The 18259-nt window shown below is 48.7% G+C and overlaps 1 protein-coding gene across 12 annotated transcripts in view; it reads right to left on the reverse strand.

Moving 5' to 3' along the window:
- Nucleotides 1–18259, reverse strand: part of EIF4G3 (eukaryotic translation initiation factor 4 gamma 3) — a 150847-nt gene that overhangs the window by 68980 nt on the left and 63608 nt on the right. For 9 of the 12 annotated variants that reach the window (XR_010616238.1, XM_065696197.1, XM_065696191.1 and 6 more), the window contains 2 exons: nucleotides 10420–10515; nucleotides 5451–5483 (listed from right to left, as the gene is read on the reverse strand). Coding sequence is in view for 10 of the 12 variants with exons in the window: in XM_065696197.1 (XP_065552269.1) it covers nucleotides 5451–5483; nucleotides 10420–10515 (129 nt within the window). In the remaining 2 variants the exon portion in view is untranslated. Of the gene's footprint in view, nucleotides 1–4345; nucleotides 4399–5450; nucleotides 5484–10419; nucleotides 10516–15463; nucleotides 15553–18259 lie in introns of those variants that run through there. The other 3 variants (XM_065696195.1, XM_065696188.1, XM_065696196.1) reach the window with 3 other exon arrangements.

Raw genomic sequence — 18259 nt, forward strand, 5'->3', positions numbered from 1 at the left:
CCCTTACCTTTCCAACTCAGTTACAGAGGAATTTCTTGGATCATCATGGAGTCAGTAATATGGTCTTTAATGTCTCCCTTCTGAAGATTACTCCCTTCCTACCCTTACAGAAGAGCACAAGGAAACCCTTCTCACACTTTGCTTTTATCAGCTGCCTCAAGCTCAGCTCTTTCAGCCGCCTCATTTACTAAGCTCTCATCACAGAATCCCAGCCTGGTTTGTGTTGAAGGGACCTTAAAGCTCCTCCAGCTCCAGCCCCTGCCACGCGCAGGGACCCCTTCCACTGGAGCAGCTTGCTCCAAGCCCCTGTGTCCAACCTGGCCTTGAGCACTGTCAGAGATGGGGCAGCCACAGCTTCTCTGGGCACCCTGTGCCAGCGCCTCAGCACCCTCACAGGGAAGAGCTTCTGCCTAAGAGCTCAGCTCAGTGTCCCCTCGGGCAGGTTCAAGCCATTCCCCTTGGCCTGTCCCTACAGGCCCTTGGCCAAAGCCCCTCTCCAGCTTTCTTGTAGCTCCTTTAGGTATCTGCTACTCACCTCCTGCCCACCCCTCTCAGCACTACCCTGCCATTTACCTCTTAGTCACTCCTTACATACAAACACTCCGATATCCTTTTATTAACCATCATCTTCTCCTGCTTGATTTTCCTCCCACATGACCCTGTATCAAAAGTCTGTTGAGGACCAGCCAGACAAGAGGCTGTCCTCCAGAAAAATCAATGAGCAAAGGGCACAACCTCCTCCTGCTGAACCACCAACGCATTTTAATTGATTTCTCTTCACACTGTATTTCTAAGCTGTTTCTTCCAGTGCAATCTCTGTGGAGCAACTCCCACTGTGCTCTAAAAGCTTCCCTGGGAAATAAACTTGTGGGAATTGCACTGAATCCCAACCTAGGCGAAGCTTAGTCCATCTAACACAATGTGTGCAGGCACAGATCAAGGCTGGCAGCTGCGATGGGTCCACAGAGCCCTGCAGAAGGCAGCAGAGAAAGGGACCAAAGGTGAAGTTCAACAAGTTATCATCAATGCTATCAAATCAAATCAAAACTTCAATGCTTCAATTAAGCTTCTCCTACCCTGGGACAAGCCTGTGATTAAGTTTTAGTCTTTTTATCCCACCAGCTTTCCTGGTGGGATAACCTGACCCCGAGGTGTCCGCACAAGTGATACAGCAGGAACCACCTCCACTACTTACAGACCAGCCCTGGCACATTGTATTTGATCCTTTAAACTTCAACACAGGGACCAGGGCTCAGCTGAGGAGCTGCAGCCTTGAGACAAGAGTTGGTGCCAGAAGCAGGAGCTGCAGAAGGAAGCCCTCCTGTCCAAGTCTTCCTTCCCCAGTGGCCACCAGTAACCCAGGGCAGCCCTTTGGGCACAGAACACGACTTCCCCTCCACCTCCCCTCAGGGTTTCCAGTTTTATTATCTGCTAAATGATAAAACTGGGTAAAAAAAAACCCTTTTTGTGTCATCTGTGGGATTTAGAACTGGCAGCTCCAGTACAGGCTCACGGATGAAGACAGACATGACCATGGCAGCCGTTTCTACCCTCTTTCTAACCTGAGATACTGCCCAAAGCTACCAAATGGCCGGTCTTGAGTCAGCTCAGGGAGTGGATTCCTGACCTCTCCAAATCACAAGGCTTTATAACAACAGCACAGGGCCCAGCCCAGCTTTCTGTTGTATAAGCTGTACCCAAAAGAACTGGAGTAACCCCAAGCTAAAACTGGAACAAACTACACCAGCAACCTCAAACTAACTTTGTCTGCCATACCCAGCAAACTGATCTCAAATACAATTACAAGTCAGAAAGGGAACTATGACATTTCAGTTCATACTTCTTCTTATTCCTGTTTCTAATTACACTGGCCTCTTCTGAGCATCCATTTTAAAATAAGCCAGATGCTCCTGAAGTCCTTCTTAAATTAAGGGTTATTCTACATTCTGGACTTGAGATTAGAAGAAAACTGCTATTTTCAATTGTGTTTCATGAGGATCAGAAGCAACAAAGTGACCGAAGATCCTTACACAGAGAGAAGAAAAAACAGGGATGCTCCATGCACAAAGAGGGAAACGGAGAGACAATCTAGGCAGGGTCGTAGCTACATCTGCTGCGATTTTGCGTAACCTCCAGCTGACAGTGTATTTCAAAATCATAGGATCCCAGCCCTGTTTGGGTTGGAAGGGACCTTAAAGCTCACCCAGCTCCAACCCCTGCCACGGGCAGGAACACCTTCCACTGGAGCAGCTTGCTCCAAGCCCCTGTGTCCAACCTGGCCTTGAGCACTGCCAGGGATGGGGCAGCCACAGCTTCTCTGGGCACCCTGGGCCAGCGCCTCAGCACCCTCACAGGGAAGAGCTTCTGCCTAAGAGCTCATCTCAGTCTCCCCTCGGGCAGGTTCAAGCCATTCCCCTTGGCCTGTCCCTACAGGCCCTTGTCCCAAGCCCCTCTCCAGGTTTCCTGCAGCCCCTTCAGGCACTGGAGCTGCTCTCAGGTCTCCCCTTCAGGAGCCTTCTCTTGTCCAGGCTGCCCCAGCCCAGCTCTCTCAGCCTGGCTCCAGAGCAGAGCTGCTCCAGCCCTCACAGCATCTCCATGGCCTCCTCTGGCCTTGCTCCAACAGCTCCACACTGCAGCCGGGTCATGGGGAGCTTCTCACTGACCAACACCCCCATGTCCTTATCCTCAGAGCTGCTCCATCCCTTCCCCACCAGCCTGTGTTTGTGCTGGGGATTGCAGGACTTCGGTGCAGGACCTTGCACTCGGCCTTGCTGAACTCCAGGAGGTTCAGACGATGATAAAATACCACCACAGAACACTCTGTTCAGCTCATTTTCGTTCTCTTACAAAACGAGACACTGCAGGGGTTTCCCAGGCAGCCATGGTACTGGAATCAAGGGTTACTGATACACATTTAATCAGGACCACTGCAGCTATTTACATTTGCCTCCAGTCACTCTTAGTGTAGCATCCTGAATGTTCTCCTGTTTTCTCTTACACAGAATTTGGTAACACTCTCTACAGCATCACCTGGCCATCACCCAGCAGGGCAGGCATCCCCATCCAGAAGAAAATCACTTATAGTTGCCAGTCAACATCAGGTGCTTAAATCACACTAATGTGAGTCTAATGATACAGGAAATATCATTAAAGAACAATCCATTATTTGACTGAAAAAGACCCAGAATCAATACGAGGCACATGTTAGCACAATCACACTGGGACTGACACAGGAATCGTTGCAAACCTCATCTTGCTGCTGCTTTCTGGAAGAGCATGCTATGTTGATGCAAGAAATATTAATGGCACTACAGCTGATTTACTCATTTAGTACTATTTAGGTTATAAAATCTCACTCTCGAAGCCCAACTGCTTATGTTATATATTAAAGGCTTCCCATCAGAGAATCAGCATTCCTGTCGGTCTCAAGCGTCTTCTAAGTCTCAGGTTTGGAGTGAAGTGGGTTGGTGGCAGAAGTCCCTCTATCCATCCCCACACCACGGGCAGAGAGCTCTGGATTAGGAGAAATAAACAGCTCATCTCCAGCCCAGGTTTCTCTGGGTCTGCCCTGAGCCAGCACATGACAGCCAGAGCCGGGAATAAAGCCTGCAATGGTTTGCTGATGGTGACAGCTTCTCTCAGATAATTACAAGCAGACTTCACATGTAACAAGAGTCCGCAGCACAGTTAAACACGTAGTGATAAAAGTGGGAAAACACTTGGTAATGACAAGTTCTAACCTGCAGGCAGGGTCATAACCGGGTTCAGAAGAAAGTCTGAAATCAAGTTACAACAGACTGGGGGTAGAGGCACACCAGGAAAGCCACCAGCTGCTGGCACAGTCTCCTCCGAGGCTGTGCTGCCTCCAGCCCCGCAGTCCAAAATCTGCTGGCAGTGAGCTCAGCGATTTCTATGAGAATACTGAATGCCTCACACTGAATCCATCACTTGCCTTCGTAACAACCTAGGCAAGAACACACCAGCTCCTGCATGGCGATGCGTCCTCAGCGACACGCAGGATAAACCCAGACCTGGAGCTAAGGTCAAGAACAAAAGTATCTAAACAAGATTCTAATTCTGGCGTGCCCTGCGCTGCCCGGTCTCCTGCAAACATTCCACCACCACCACTGCTGTCACTGCAATCCCTCCCATGCACAAACAGAATTGCTGCCTCTCTCACATGACATCTGCCTGGAAGCAAACAAGTGCAAATGCCTCATTCTGCTCTTTAAGCCTTTGTTTTGTCCTGCTCTGGAAGGCTGCCTGCCTCCACGCTGCTCTCTGAGGTGGAAGGACCCAAGATAATCAGCTCTTTCGGGTGTCTGTGCCCACTGAACACACTTACCTGCTCTCCCGAGACAGCACTTCCCCAAAGGTGCTCATCTCTACAGGACTAAACTGCTCAGACTAACAGGAGCAAAGTGAGAACAAAATAACCCTCCTGGAACAAACCTTCTGTGACTTTAGCCCCTGTCCCAACATCAGTGGAGTTTTACTTCCCTATTAACTTGGTGGGAACAACCTGCTCTTTCCAAGCCAAGAAGCAGTGACATGGAAACAACCGGACCTGGGAGAGCTTTCCTGCACTCATCACACCATTTCTGCTCTCCTCCAAACCTCAGCACCACCTCTGTCCCCTCAAAACCTACAAACAGCAGCAAAACCAGTGCCAGGGGAAAAGGGGTTTGCAAAGATGAACGTAGGAGTTGATAGAAAACACAGCTTTGGACACCCTGAGCAGGACAGAAGGGACCTGTGCACTGTTCTGATGGTGAGGAGTCCTCTGGGTATCTCTGCCACCCTACTCAGTGCTGCCCATGAGTTTCATGAGCTATTCCTCAATTTTCATTCTTCTTAATTAAGTGGTTCCTTAAAAAGTCCAAGTCATGCAATGGGAACACTACAAAGATTCCTAAATGTTGGCTTTCACAGGGTAAGTAAAACCAACATTAAGCAACAGAATGGTAACAGATCACCAGGCGTATTGCACAAGAAAAGCATGGACTGGGAAGCCATCTGCCTTCCTGCTCCGAGTTTGAAAAGCAGGATTTTCTCCGGGATGTGAACTCCCAAGTCCTGGTTAACATCTTCAGCTCAGGCAACTTAACCGCCATCTACTTTGGGAAGTAGTTGGCAAGGTTTCTAGACCGTCTTGACTTGACCAAGACAAGCAAATCTCACCAGTACCTGGACAAGATCTCTCCAGGTTCTCTTTTCCTATGGCAACAGCATTAAGTGGGGTGGTTAAAGAGTGCAGTGACACCAACAGAATTAGAAGTGTTACTGAGCGTTGCAGGCAGCTTGTTAGCAGGGTTATGCATGTGCTAGTATGTGCTAGGGGCCGGTTGCCGACGCGAGCCTTCGCTCTGGGTTAGTGGGTGAACCTCCTCCAACCACCCTCCTCCCCCAGCAATTAGTTTAGGTTGATAACGAAGGGGCAGGTACTGTACCTGGTGATGGGCAGGTCGAGGCCCCGCTGCAAACTGAGGAAAGGCGGGAGAAACAAACACAAAAGGAAAGGCACAAAGAGTCAGAAACACCACAACGAAACCAAAATGTCACACTCTATGCAAAAATAAACCCACAAGGGAAAAAATAACAACCACCACACAACAGTCAAAAGCTTTGCTGCAGGACAGTGACAGACAGGGACTGAGATACAACGGGTGGCTGGGGGAGCACGCTGCTCGAGATGGGAGATTAACAGCCCAAGCTGCTGGTTGCTGGAAAGGCGCTCAGGGTATGAACACAGGCATTCCTTATCCTGCCTGGGGAACAAAATAAAACCAAACCCCAACTTAAACCAAGCCGTTTCAAAGGTGGAGGTAAATGGTTAAAGCAGCTGGACTCAGAGCTGTTCCAAACGTTTGGTGGGAGCGGAGGATGGAAACTCATGGCTGGAGAGGAGTAAAGAGCCAGGTAGGCACTGCTATATTGTCCTGCCAAGCGTGGGGAGGTCCCTGCAAGGCAAAGATGCAAACACACAATGCCATTTGTTTCCAGCCTTTTGCTTTCAACCTCACAATCTAACCCTCCTTAATGAGCTGGAACTGTCACCCCCATCTGAAAGTGAAGACAGGTTAACTCATGGTGTCCCCAGGGAGCTGAAGGCATCAGTGGGTAGAGAGCTTGGATGGAGAACACAAGGTCCTGGTGCCCAGCCCTAAGCTCACTAAACCATTTCCCACCCACTTGGGCTACCCATGGAGGAAAGGAATCAGGATTTCACATGCTTGGTAAACATTGAAAGCATTTCCCAATAAGTAACTGAGTGTTAGAAACAAAAATGAATGCAAGAAATGGAAAATATAAAGAAAGATGACAAGGAATGCTCTTGGAGAAGCTGAGTTAGGTATTTAAACCCCTCATTCTCAGTGTAATGAGCAGAACTCTGTGATGAAAGCAGAGAAACCTATTGATAATAGCTCCAGTAATTAAATGGAGCAAATGAAAGGAGATCCCACAGTGGCTTTTTACCCACCACAGCCTCTACCCATCACCAGCTGTGATAGTTTAGTAACTTAATGCACGTGCTAAGGCACATGCTAAGGCACAAGGTACAGTCCACCTCTGCTCATTCCTACTACAGGGGCTCCGCATGCTTTACTCTCTGCCTGAGAAGAGGGATCAAAGCTCGTTACTAATTACTGGTTGTCTTAATAGGAAGGCTTTTCAGTAAGACAAAGTGGCTCCCTTGCAGCCCTACCTCCAGCTATTTTAATGCCATCGAACATGAGAAGCAAAGTATAAATATTCAGTGGTCCAGCTGATTTTCTCCTTTACAACCACTTTAATTGCCTACATTTAAGACTTCCAAGAACTAGTCTGCTAACACTGGTGTTTATATATTCCTTCTGCCTTCACCTCATGGTGACATTTGGGTGCAAAGTCATAAAAACCTTCGCAAATAGAGTTTCTACAGACATACTCGATGCCTATAGTGTGTCTATGTAAGAGCTGTGTTCCTATACAAGAGTTTATAAGGAATGACTTGCACTGATTCACCAAAGAGTCTTCCCACCCTTGAAAACTTCCCTTAAGCCTTAAAGAAAAATAGCAAAGCAGCATCACGTAAGACTGAAGAGCAGAAGGTTCTATTTTAATGGCAACCACAGGACAAAAGCGCTCAGTGACCCAGCATCCTCCTGAGGCTCAGGGTGTGAAGGATGGTGACTCTGCCCATTGGTCCTACAGCAGTAAGATACAGGCACCTGGATGAGGAATGCGCTGCAAGTCCTTATTTTCCTTAAGGAATAACTCCTCAAACCCAGTTCCAATGCCTTGTGTTTGAGGAAAGGGCTAAAGGCCACCCAAGGTGGGCTGACACGAGCCTCTCCGCAGGGCTACACACTCCATGGTACACACCAACAAGAAAAATTAGTCAAAAAGAGATTAACGGGGTGCAAAAACCTTGTGCTGCTTCATTTCAGGGTCAAAGTCCCTCTCTCATCACTGTTCCACAGGAAAGATTTGTTCTCACTGTGCTTAAAGCAAGAGCTGAAATCTTGTACCTTAAGAAGCCAAAGCATCTTCTATGGTGAAAAGTAAGATGTGTTACAAGGGGAAAAAATAAAGTAATAAAATAAAACTTCAAAGTTAGTGAAAAACACCCTCATCAATTTTGAACTGGTCACCACTGGCTCTTGATTTGCTTTTAATTTTGATTTAATTCATTCAGGTTGATCAGATTTATTCCTACTTGCAGCTGTAAGCAACAGAACAAACTGTAGTCACTGCCGGCTCGGATCAGCACAGGCACTTTGGGCTGGTTTACTCCTCTGGCTGATGAAGGTAAGCAGATAGAAAGGAAAACCTGATGGAACCCAGGTGCAGCATCTCTGCCACCCCACTTGTCCTGGTGCTGCCCTTGCTCCATGGACAGCAGAGTACATCCTCTACCTGCTGCTGCTTGGGCCTCCCTGACAATAAACACCTCTGGATCGCTCCAGCACCCTCCTGATCATGGCGGGGTTTTGGCAGAGGTCCTAGAATTGGCCAGTTTGTGTTAAAATCACCTGGGGCTCAGGGCTGGCATGGGCAAGAGGTAATGGATCATGCTCAGGCGTGCTGAGTGATTCCCAATCCATTCTCCTTCCCCTCAGCTGGAGCTGTGAGATTCTCGCTACTGGAGCATCGCTATGGTGCTAACCATATGGTGCTGCAAAGGCAGCAGTCCTGGAAGGAGCAGAAAAACCTCAACTCTGCAATTGCCAATGGCCCTCAGATGCAGAAAAAAGATGGAGGAAGGTTCAGCTGCTCAAGGAAGCAGGGTTAGGATCAACCTCAGCTATCTACCCACAGCAGCCGAACCAGCTGCGTGCTGGACGGGACTGTGCTATGGCAGCCCGGGGATGGCAAAGACCCCCTGTCACCTTCCTTGCACCCTCCTCACCCTCCCCTCGCCACCAAAACCAGATGGTTAAAAAATGAATTCCAAAATAAGAATTAAAAACCAAAAGGAAGTCAAGCCCAGAACGAAATGCAGGAGTAGCTCAGCACAGGGCCAGTCTTGCATTTGTTTGGGATGGGGAGGTGGAATGAGATGTTATGGATGCAGCTTTTAGTAATGGGGGTGGAAATGGTCACTAGCAGAGCGGGTGGCAAAGTCTGCACACAGGAGAGTTAAAAAAATAACAGAAAAATGGCTGAGAGCTGCAGACAAGTTCTTCCTCCTTAATAACAGGGCCAAAACCCTACAATTTGACCCATTTTCCAACCAAATTCCCTGCAGATGTTACCTGCAGAGCAGCAAACCCAGAGTGAGCCTGGTCTCTGCCCTACCCCAGTCAGACCCTCCCAGCTGCAATCCAGCTTTGGACTTGGCGTCTCCACTTGACCTGCCAGGGCAGCTCATGCTTTTAGCAAAGCAGCAAACCCAGCGCAATGCTGTAGATCAGCCAACAAACCCCAAGATGTGGTAAAAAAAAACTTAATAAAGAAAGAAAGGATGAAATCAAAACAGTGCCATCGGCACAACCGCCTGCAAGAAGGAGTACAGTTTGTTATATTGCTTACAATGCAGTATTTTATCCAGCCTCTTCCAGCCAGGGACCTGTAAACCGGACTCTGTTCCAAAACCTTCCTCCTCTTCCAGTTGTCTGTGCAATGTATTGGCACTGTTCTGCTGGGCTGTCAAAAAAACTGGTTTAGAGATGCAGCTCTTCAGTCAGGTTTTTGCTCCAGTTCTAACCATACCAACTTAGCTGTGCTTTTCAACAGTTCATGATGATTATACTTACTGAGAAAAGAAGGGGGTTACCATCAGTATCCTGCATTACTGATCAGAATGAGGGGCTAAGGACAAAGTTGCAGCTGTCCAAATCATCAAACTGGTGTTAACTGTTCATCAACACAGAGGTTAACGGATCTCAGGAGTCACCCTCCTGCAAATCCCACAGAGGTGGAACCTCCAGGGCTGGGGCAAGCACATCGATGTGGCTGCACGCAGGGAGGAAGTTTACCCTCTGTGTGTGAGTGTGTATATATATACCTGGACGAACAGAAGACTTCTGTCTTGGAGCCTTCAGCTGCCACCTGCAGCAGCATTCATCTTACTCTGAAAAGAGAAGTGCTGGGAATGGTGCAGTGGTTTTATAGGAAACCTGAAAGTGTTATGATGCAGATGTGGCTTTGCAAGAGGCACAGGGATTGCTGCTCCCATGGCCAACTGAGGCTTGAGATGTCATGATGGCAAGCTACCGCACCTCCAGAAACTGAGCTGAGCCCTAGGAGGGTCTCCTAACACCATGTGGATCTGTGCTATGAGCAGAGATTCCGCTAAAAGTCCTACAGTAGCAGAGCAGTATTCCAATACACACACAAAAAGGAAAAATAAAAGGTGATGGAGGACAATCAAACCTGAAGTTGGATGAAAAAGGGGCTCACCACAAAAAGATCTGGGTACCCAGAAGCTCTCTGTTAAATGTGTGAGCACCTACGAGGTGCTAGGTTAGAAATGATCCAGTGGCACTGAGTCAGAAGCAAGGCCCAGAGGCCACTGGGGACTGAGTGCTGCTGCAGAGAATCACTTTGGTTTCCTGACTTTATGAAATACTTCCTTAAAGGGGGAAAAAAAGGGAAAAAAAAGAAAAAAGAAGAAAGGAGAAAGATTCTGGTAATGAATCTAAGCTCTAAAATAGAGTGAACCTGAGAGCAACTATGCTAAAAATAAATGGTGTTATTTGCGTGGAGATGAGAATCCCTCCGTCGCTTCTCTTCTGATAAGCCACTTGAAAACGATCCTACCAGGAAAGCGTCTGAAAGATGCAGTCAACATTTGCCATTTGGAACGTGCTTCCAGTTCAGTAGAATACGTTTTCCAGAGAACTGGCCCAGTGCTACACACACACACAGACACACAGAGACACACACGGACCAGGAAGAAAGAACGTAGGGTAGCACGAAGGCGAGCTCCCTTACCGGCGAGCGGGTCTGAGGCTGCGTGTTCATTGTCTGAGGGGCTTGAGGGTACACCAGTGTGGTTGGAGCTGCATTCTGTCCTGAGGGGTAGGGAGCCTGCCAGGGAACAAGAAAAGTAAGTAACAAATGAGTATATCAAGTGATTCATCCCAAAGCACAGAACTGAACACGTTATCAGATGGGCTGCTGATCAACATGGAGATACAGGTGACACAGGTGATTGTGGTGCAGAAAACCTTCTCCATCAAGGGGACAACCAATGTGCCAACACTACTCAAAGCTCCCCAGGAAAACACTACATCTCTGAAACCCACTGTGTGCGGACCCGCAGCCATGTGCTTCCCCAAAGCCTCCTCTGAACCTGCTTTCCAAGAAAGCTGGAACCATGGATATTGCCGATAAATCCTCCGGAACAAGACAAACACTAAGGAACAAGCTCCAACACATTTAACACACCCCAGTGCTGCTTGAAAGTGTTTGCAACACAATGAAAGGGCCCCAAATCGTTACAGATGTGAGGCAGAGCATGGGCTGTGCAAACTTTTCCTCATTTCAATGGGCTATAACAATTTATACCACCAGATGCTCCCCCATGTTATGTGCCCGAAGTAACAATAAACTGGAGCTGTGCAGTTATGGGGAATGCACATTTTAACAAGACATTTGGAACTAACTCTACAGAGTTCTCCTTATTCTCTTTAAAAGAAGATTGTAACTTACCTTCTCTAAATCGTTAATAGTTTATTGCAATGGCCTAAACCCAGCCTACACTTTAAAGAGGAATCAGCCCAACTCTACATACTGCCCTGTAACTCCCGCACGACTCCCTTCCAAACCACTTCTCCATCCCCTTAGCTCTTCCCCCTTCAGTGTCCATCCCCCATGGTGCCAGCGCTGGATATTGGCAACCACATAATAATGGTAACCACAGTCCCTGTTAATGTCCTGGTTACACACCATCAGATTTATTTGATGAATAAAGGGGCTTATTGGGCCTTCTCTGGGAGAAAGCCTTTGGGCTCATTGTATAGATTACGCTTAAAAGCACTGCAATACTTCTCTGTACACTGAATTAGGATTTATTCACACCACAAGCCCTGCCGAAGAATCCCTTCTCATCTTTGAATTTCATGGCCCTTGCATTAAAATTCAATAGCAGGTCTAAGGACTAAAGGGAGCCATTTCAGCCCGTAATGTGGTATTAAGAGCAGAGGTTTCGCTGCACCAGCCCTCAGGCACGTTTCAGGGTATCTTTGATTTGAACTGTGCTAGATTTGATTTGAATAATTAAGTTTTTAAACAATAAAACTAAGTTTGAGTTAGTAAGCTAAACCTGCTTGGATTAAAGAAAGAAAAAAGAAACTCATAAACCCTTAGCTCTCAAGAGAGATGATCCAGCATAAAGCCTGAAGCAGTTTTAGGCAAACAGCTCAAGGAGGGGTGTAGAAACGACACAAAACGTGCTCTTTCTAGAAGGATACTCAGTCCTGAAGCCGGCAAAACTTTCAAGTCTGAATTAGCCAACTGTGCCAAGTACACGCAGGCATGTCCTGCCTTTCAAAGGAGACCCATCCACTCCTCACCAGACAAAGGATGCACGGCTTGAAGAAAAAGAAAGCAATTTAAGAAAAGCTTTTCTTACAAAATTAAGTGGGCATAAGAGCATGCCACTGGGTAAAGCATGGATTTCCTTCTCACCTCCCAGGCTGAGTCCTACAGCAGTCACAGACCTCACCCTCAGCTCAGCCTCTTCAGCCTTTTCAGCATGAGCACATGTAGGACTGTTTTGCAGCAAGGATATGTCTGTATTTTGGAAGAGCGTCCCTGGCAGTGTTCAAGGCCAGGTTGGACACAGGGGCTTGGAGCAAGCTGCTCCAGTGGAAGGGGTCCCTGCCCGTGGCAGGGGTTGGAACTGGATGAGCTTTAAGGTCCCTTCAACCCAAACCACTCTGTGACTCTATGAAACGATTCTATACATTTGGAAGATGTGTACCACCAAGTGCCCCTGCACACACTGACCAGTGTCCTGTGCCCTGCAGAGTAACCGGGAGGCAGCTGGGGTCTCTGTGCTGTTCTGTTGTTTCTTCTTTCTCATCGCTAAACATAAAATCCCCACTTCATCTCCTGCTGCTCACAATACAATACAAGGTAAATGAAAACACAGTTTAGAAACAATACAGCCAATCAATTTCCCAGTCTCAGGAAAAAAACAAAACCCAAAACCAAACCAAAATGTGGCAGAGGGAATGAGAGAATTGAGCATAACTCAAAACCAGTCCCTGCTGGTGCGATACCTCCAATTCCTACTTTGGGACCATACTCAAACTAAGCATTAAAAAGCCAAGTTTACTCCTGAGCACATGGACACCGGAGGACAGCGTCCCTATAGCACAAGCTAACTCAGCAGGATGTTTGGCTATGTTCTACCTGATTTTCACACTGCTTTTTGTGTTAAAGAGATGACAAAAACCTATGTCTCTGAGCACATCACCAGATCTTTGCTGTGATGTAGAACGCCAAAGCACACATGGTAGCATATTTAGCTGACAAACATTGTTCTGTAGTAGTTTATATCAATACAGCAGCAAAGACTGTGGTTCAAGAGCAATTCAATGCTTTAATCAGCTCCCATGATGGAAGCTGAGATCTCTTGCAGGAGCAGGGCAGGTTTTCCACTGCCACTCCTCCCCAGGAGCTCATTCAGTCGAATCCTCTGCAGCCAGCACTTTCCTACCTTCTTACCACTGGCAAAACCTCTAATTCCTGTTAACAAGTAATTTGCAAGAAATCTTCTGATTTTTGGAGATGTCAGATGCAGCATCAAATATTTCCCCCTTTTATTTGACAAGTGTGATTCTGCTCGAGCTGTTGGTGTCAGTGCTGTGTAATAAACAGCACGCACCATATCTCACAGCAGCGGTGACACCACAGCGAGGAGCGATTGCAGCACCGAGGAGTAATCGAGCACTAACAAGATGTGGGGAACTCGTACCTTTCCATCCACAGCCTAGAGAAGCTGTCCTGCACTTGTAGCATCTTGCTGCAGACTTGCTGGTACCTGGGATCCCAGCATGAGGCTGAGGCTTTTCCCCTTGGAGGATCAGCAGCTTTGTCATCACGCACCTTGCAAAGGGGCCTGATGCTGCTCTTTGTATCTTACCAAACAGCACAAAGGGTGCAAACGGACACTTGGATGTAAATGGACCAGTTGACCACCAGCTCATAAGAAGAGACTTTATCCCAAACAGTTGGAACTGCAGCTCCCACAGCATCTCAGAAAAGAGAGAAGAGAACATCCACTATTCTCTGCCCTCTCCAGGCTCAAGAAAACATGTTTCATTCAGGCTTAAATTACACGCATCAGTGCAAAGCCTAAGAGACTTCCATGCTTCCCCCAAAGTCCTCACCCACCTCCAAAACAGCCCCAGTCTTCATCACAGAATCAGAGAATGATTTGGGTTGGAAGGGACCTTAAAGCTCACCCAGTTCCAACCCCTGCCATGGGCAGGGACCCCTTCCACTGGAGCAGCTTGCTCCAAGCCCCTGTGTCCAACCTGGCCTTGAGCACTGCCAGGGATGGGGCAGCCACAGCTTCTCTGGGCACCCTGTGCCAGCGCCTCAGCACCCTCACAGGGAACAGCTTCTGCCTAAGAGCTCAGCTCAGTCTCCCCTCGGGCAGGTTCAAGCCATTCCCCTTGGCCTGTCCCTACAGGCCCTTGTCCCAAGCCCCTCTCCAGCTTTCCTGCAGCCCCTTTAGGCACTGGAGCTGCTCTAAGGTCTCACTGGAGCCCTGTCTTCTTTTAATCACCGAAGCAAAAGGGAATTGGAAAGAAAAGAAGCGCAGCTATCTCTGAGCCTGAAGAACGATGACTTTTAGCAGCAAGTCTGTAAAGCAGGCATTTCAAACACAGTGCCAAAGCCAGGCACCTCGCTGCTAACAGATGTCATTTCTGACACCCGGAGGGCTGAGAGGCACATGAAAGACGACGCAATCGAGTGTTAAATTTGCTTCAGCATTCAAACCCTTTCAGAATAAGTATAGCATTAAGTTATAAATAAAGAAAAAAGCATGTGAAGGCTTCAACAGAACCACAGAATCGTTTGGGTTGGAAAAGACCTTCATGATCATCGAGCTCAACTGTTAACCCAGCACTGCCAAGGCCACCACTAACCCATGTCTCCAAGCATCACATCCAGGCGTCTGCTAAATCCTTCCAGGACTGGTGACTCCAGCACTGCCCTGGGCAGCCTGTTCCAGCGCTTGACAACTTGTTCCTCATCTCCAGTCTAAACTTCCCTGGTGCAGCTTGAGGCCGGTTCCTCTTGTCCCATCCCTTGTTCCTTGGGAGCAGAGCCCAGCCCCTCCTGGCTCCATCCTCCTGCCAGGCACTTGTAGGGAGCCATCAGGTCCCCCTTGAGCCTTCTCTTCTCCAGACTGAGCCCTCCAGGTCCCTCAGCCGTTCCCCATCACACTTGGGCTCCAGGCCCTGCACCAGCTCTGTTCCCTTCTCTGGTCCCGCTCCAGCCCCTCAATGCCTCTCCTGCAGTGAGGGGCCCAGAGCTGAACACAGGATTCGATGCAGCCTCACCAGTGCCCAGTGCAGGGGCACAGTCACTGCCCTGGCCCTGCTGCCGCACTGGTGCTGATCCAGGCCAGGATGCTGGGGGCTTCCTGGCTGCCTGGGCACAAGCTGCTCATGTTCAGCTCCATCAATCAGCACCCCCAGCTCCTTTCCCATGAGCACTTTCCAGCCGCTCTTCCCCAAGCCTGGAGCATTGCAGGGGGTTGTTGTGGCCCAAGTGCAGGAGCCAGCACTCAGCTTTGTTGAACCTCGTCCCATTGGCACAGCCCATGGATCCAGCCTGTCCAGATCCCTCTGCAGAGCCTCCTGCCCTCCAGCAGATCAGTGCTCCCACCCAGCCTGGTGTCATCTGAGGGCGCCCTCAATCCCTTCGCCCAGGTCATTGATGAAGACATTAAACAGACCTGAGCCCTGGGAACACCACTTGTGACCAGCCACCAACTGGAGATAACTTCACTCACCACCACTCTTTGGGCTCATCCAGCCATTTTTCTACCCAGCAAACAGCACAGGAACAGCAGCACTGAAGGGTTTCTGCTATTAAGCTGTCATCAAAACAAGGTACGTTTGGACAGGCAGTGGTTTTTAACACGGGCAACCCACAACTGCAGCCTTGAGGAACAAGCGCAACACAAATCCCACTGAAGGCAACAAACATCACCTAAATAAACACGTTTCACAACTATATTACACAACGAATGCTTCTGCCCAGTGTGCTCCAAACCAGATGGAGGTGTGCCTGAGCTGGCATTTGTGAAAGCACCATGAGAGGGGGGAAGTGGGAAAGGGAAGAAAAAAGCCCTTTATCAGTTTCTGCAGGTACTAAGTTAACACGTAAGTACATGGCAGCCTGAATCACAACATCCAACAGAACAAAGCACAGCGCTCCACTGCTTTTCAGACAAGTCAGCTGATTAAAAGTATTGCATCTACTCATCTGTCAAAAGGGCTTCCTTTCTGTGCCCAGCATCTAAATAGGTACACAAAGTCAGAGAACCACGTGCAGTCACGCTGGAAGTACGTGGCTTTTCTGCACCGGGGCTGCAGTGATGGGGACAAAGTGAGGAAATGAAGAGATGAGAGAGGAAATGCTCCAAAAATCCCCTAAATAAACTATGCTGGGGGGAGGCTGGGCAGCAAGTGCTGCTCTGTGTAAAGGTTCTGGTGCAGAAGCATCCAAACAGAACCCCTGAAGCCAAGATAACTGCAGCATCCAGAGCTGGAGGGGACCGGATGGCACCTGAGCTGCTCCCCTTTGAGGCACAGCAATTTGGTTCCCTTCAAGCCTTCACCTGAGGCGTTTCAGACTTCAGATGTGGCTCTTCACAGGAGGAAGGTGCTAATAGCTGTGTTTAGGTATTCCTGCAGCCTGCTGGGGAAAACCCTCTCCAACAGCTCTCTGTGCAGTTCCCACCTTGGGGAAAGGAAACTCTGAGCGCGCCAAGCAAGGAAAGAAAGGCAGGAATCACAAGCACCAAACCAAACGAAACCAGTTATTCTTAGCTCAGCTCCGAGCTGGTTAATCAACACTGAGCCTGCTGCGTAACACAACTCCCTCAGAACTGCCTGTACTGGGAATAAACAGGCAAAGTGCACACATGGGCGCAGAAAGAGCTGAGTCAGAGTCACGCCGCTCTGCTCCCGCAGCCCGGGGAGATCTCTTCTTGGACCAAACCTCTGAAATTCCCACAGGAAGTGCTGCTTCCGCAGCTTTCTGCCCTCGGTTTGGTGTGGCAAGGGGTTAAGAGCTGCGGCTATGCCATGAATCCTCTCCCAGCTTAGGGAAGGAGTTTGGCTGGGTCTATATTTACTGGGGTTACATACGAGGAGGAGAAATGGTCTTGTAGTTCCACCACATGACCGTGACTCAGGAGCTGCCGCTGTCTCACCATCGCTATCGCTGTGACCTTGGGGGAGAAGGAAAACCTTGGGACTTCCAGTTCCTTCCCAGTGACACCAACACGTTCCTGCTCGGGGTGAGCTGAAACTCTGCTGAAGGTCAACAAAAAGCTTTCACCTCTTGGGGACGAACACAACGGCGCAAGCAAAACATTTCCTAACAACACGGAGTGTGCTGGGGCCAGCAGCACCCCCGAGACACCGATGGGCACGACAGAAAGCAGCGCGGTGCTTGGATGTGAGTTAAACACTGATACCCTGCTGTGGTGCTTGGTAGCTCCTCTGAGCATGCAGATCCCTGCACTAACAAACGAGAGCACGCAGCTGACAGCTCGATGCAAGTGCCAATGCAGACGTACAAAAAGAGTTTTTACCATTTTAGACTGAGACGTAAAATAGGAAATTGGCTGGAAACAGGATTGAACCGCTTCAAAATCCAACTCTCCCCGCAAGGGACCCCAAAACAAACCCAGACACAGTTCTCGGGGTGCACAGGTATTCCTGCACCACAATGGTCTCCACCGCAGATGTTCACTGACCCAGTTAAACACTAACTGTTGGTTAAAGCCGCCCCAGCTGAGCAGTTGCAGAAACACTCAGGGTACTTTATACTAAGGTGCCCTGTCCTTAAGTTCATCAATTCTTATTTATACAAGCTCCTGACACAAAGCTCAGCAAGGTACAGGACAGAGCGCTGCAAGAGTCATCAATAAGATCCATGCGCCCGTATTTCCTTTTGATCCCTGTTTTTAACAGCCAGCCTCAGTTTTCCTTCCAGCTGCTGAAGGAAAACCCCGTCAGGGTGTGCAGGACAGGCTGTGGAGATGCACCAGCCCTTCAGGATGCTCTTAGGTTTTCCCCTGGGTCACGGGCCTGGGCGACAGGAATCTGGCCTCGGATGCAGGTAAAGAAATGCCCTGCAGCAGCACAGGCTGGTCCACAAGTATGGAAGGATGGTGCCAGCAGGGATGTGCCTTTTAATTCTGGATCATCATTTATTTGTTGAGTTGGGTTTGCTCTGCCCTCCCCCAGCCTCAAACCAAATCACTTTTATTACCTGAACAACTGCCACTATCCGGTACCCAAGAAGGGGAAATCTCTCAGTGTTCAGCTCTTCAGAAGTAAGAGGATTATTACTGTAATTTAAACCCTGTATCTTCATTTCCATGAATCTAGCACTTAATGAACTCACAAATCTATTACTTAATAAACCCCCTACAACAGTTCTGCCCCTACTACAAACCCAGCACCTTTATTTTCCCTCAAGCTTTAGTGTCAGAATGGCCTCACTTTTAGGAAGGGTGAATTTAACAGCTCAAATTCACAGCGCTGGTGGAAACACTCTCCTGTCTTCCCCC

This window comes from Lathamus discolor, chromosome 16 (genome assembly GCF_037157495.1).
Source record: "Lathamus discolor isolate bLatDis1 chromosome 16, bLatDis1.hap1, whole genome shotgun sequence".
NCBI classification, from domain to species: Eukaryota; Metazoa; Chordata; class Aves; order Psittaciformes; family Psittacidae; genus Lathamus; species Lathamus discolor.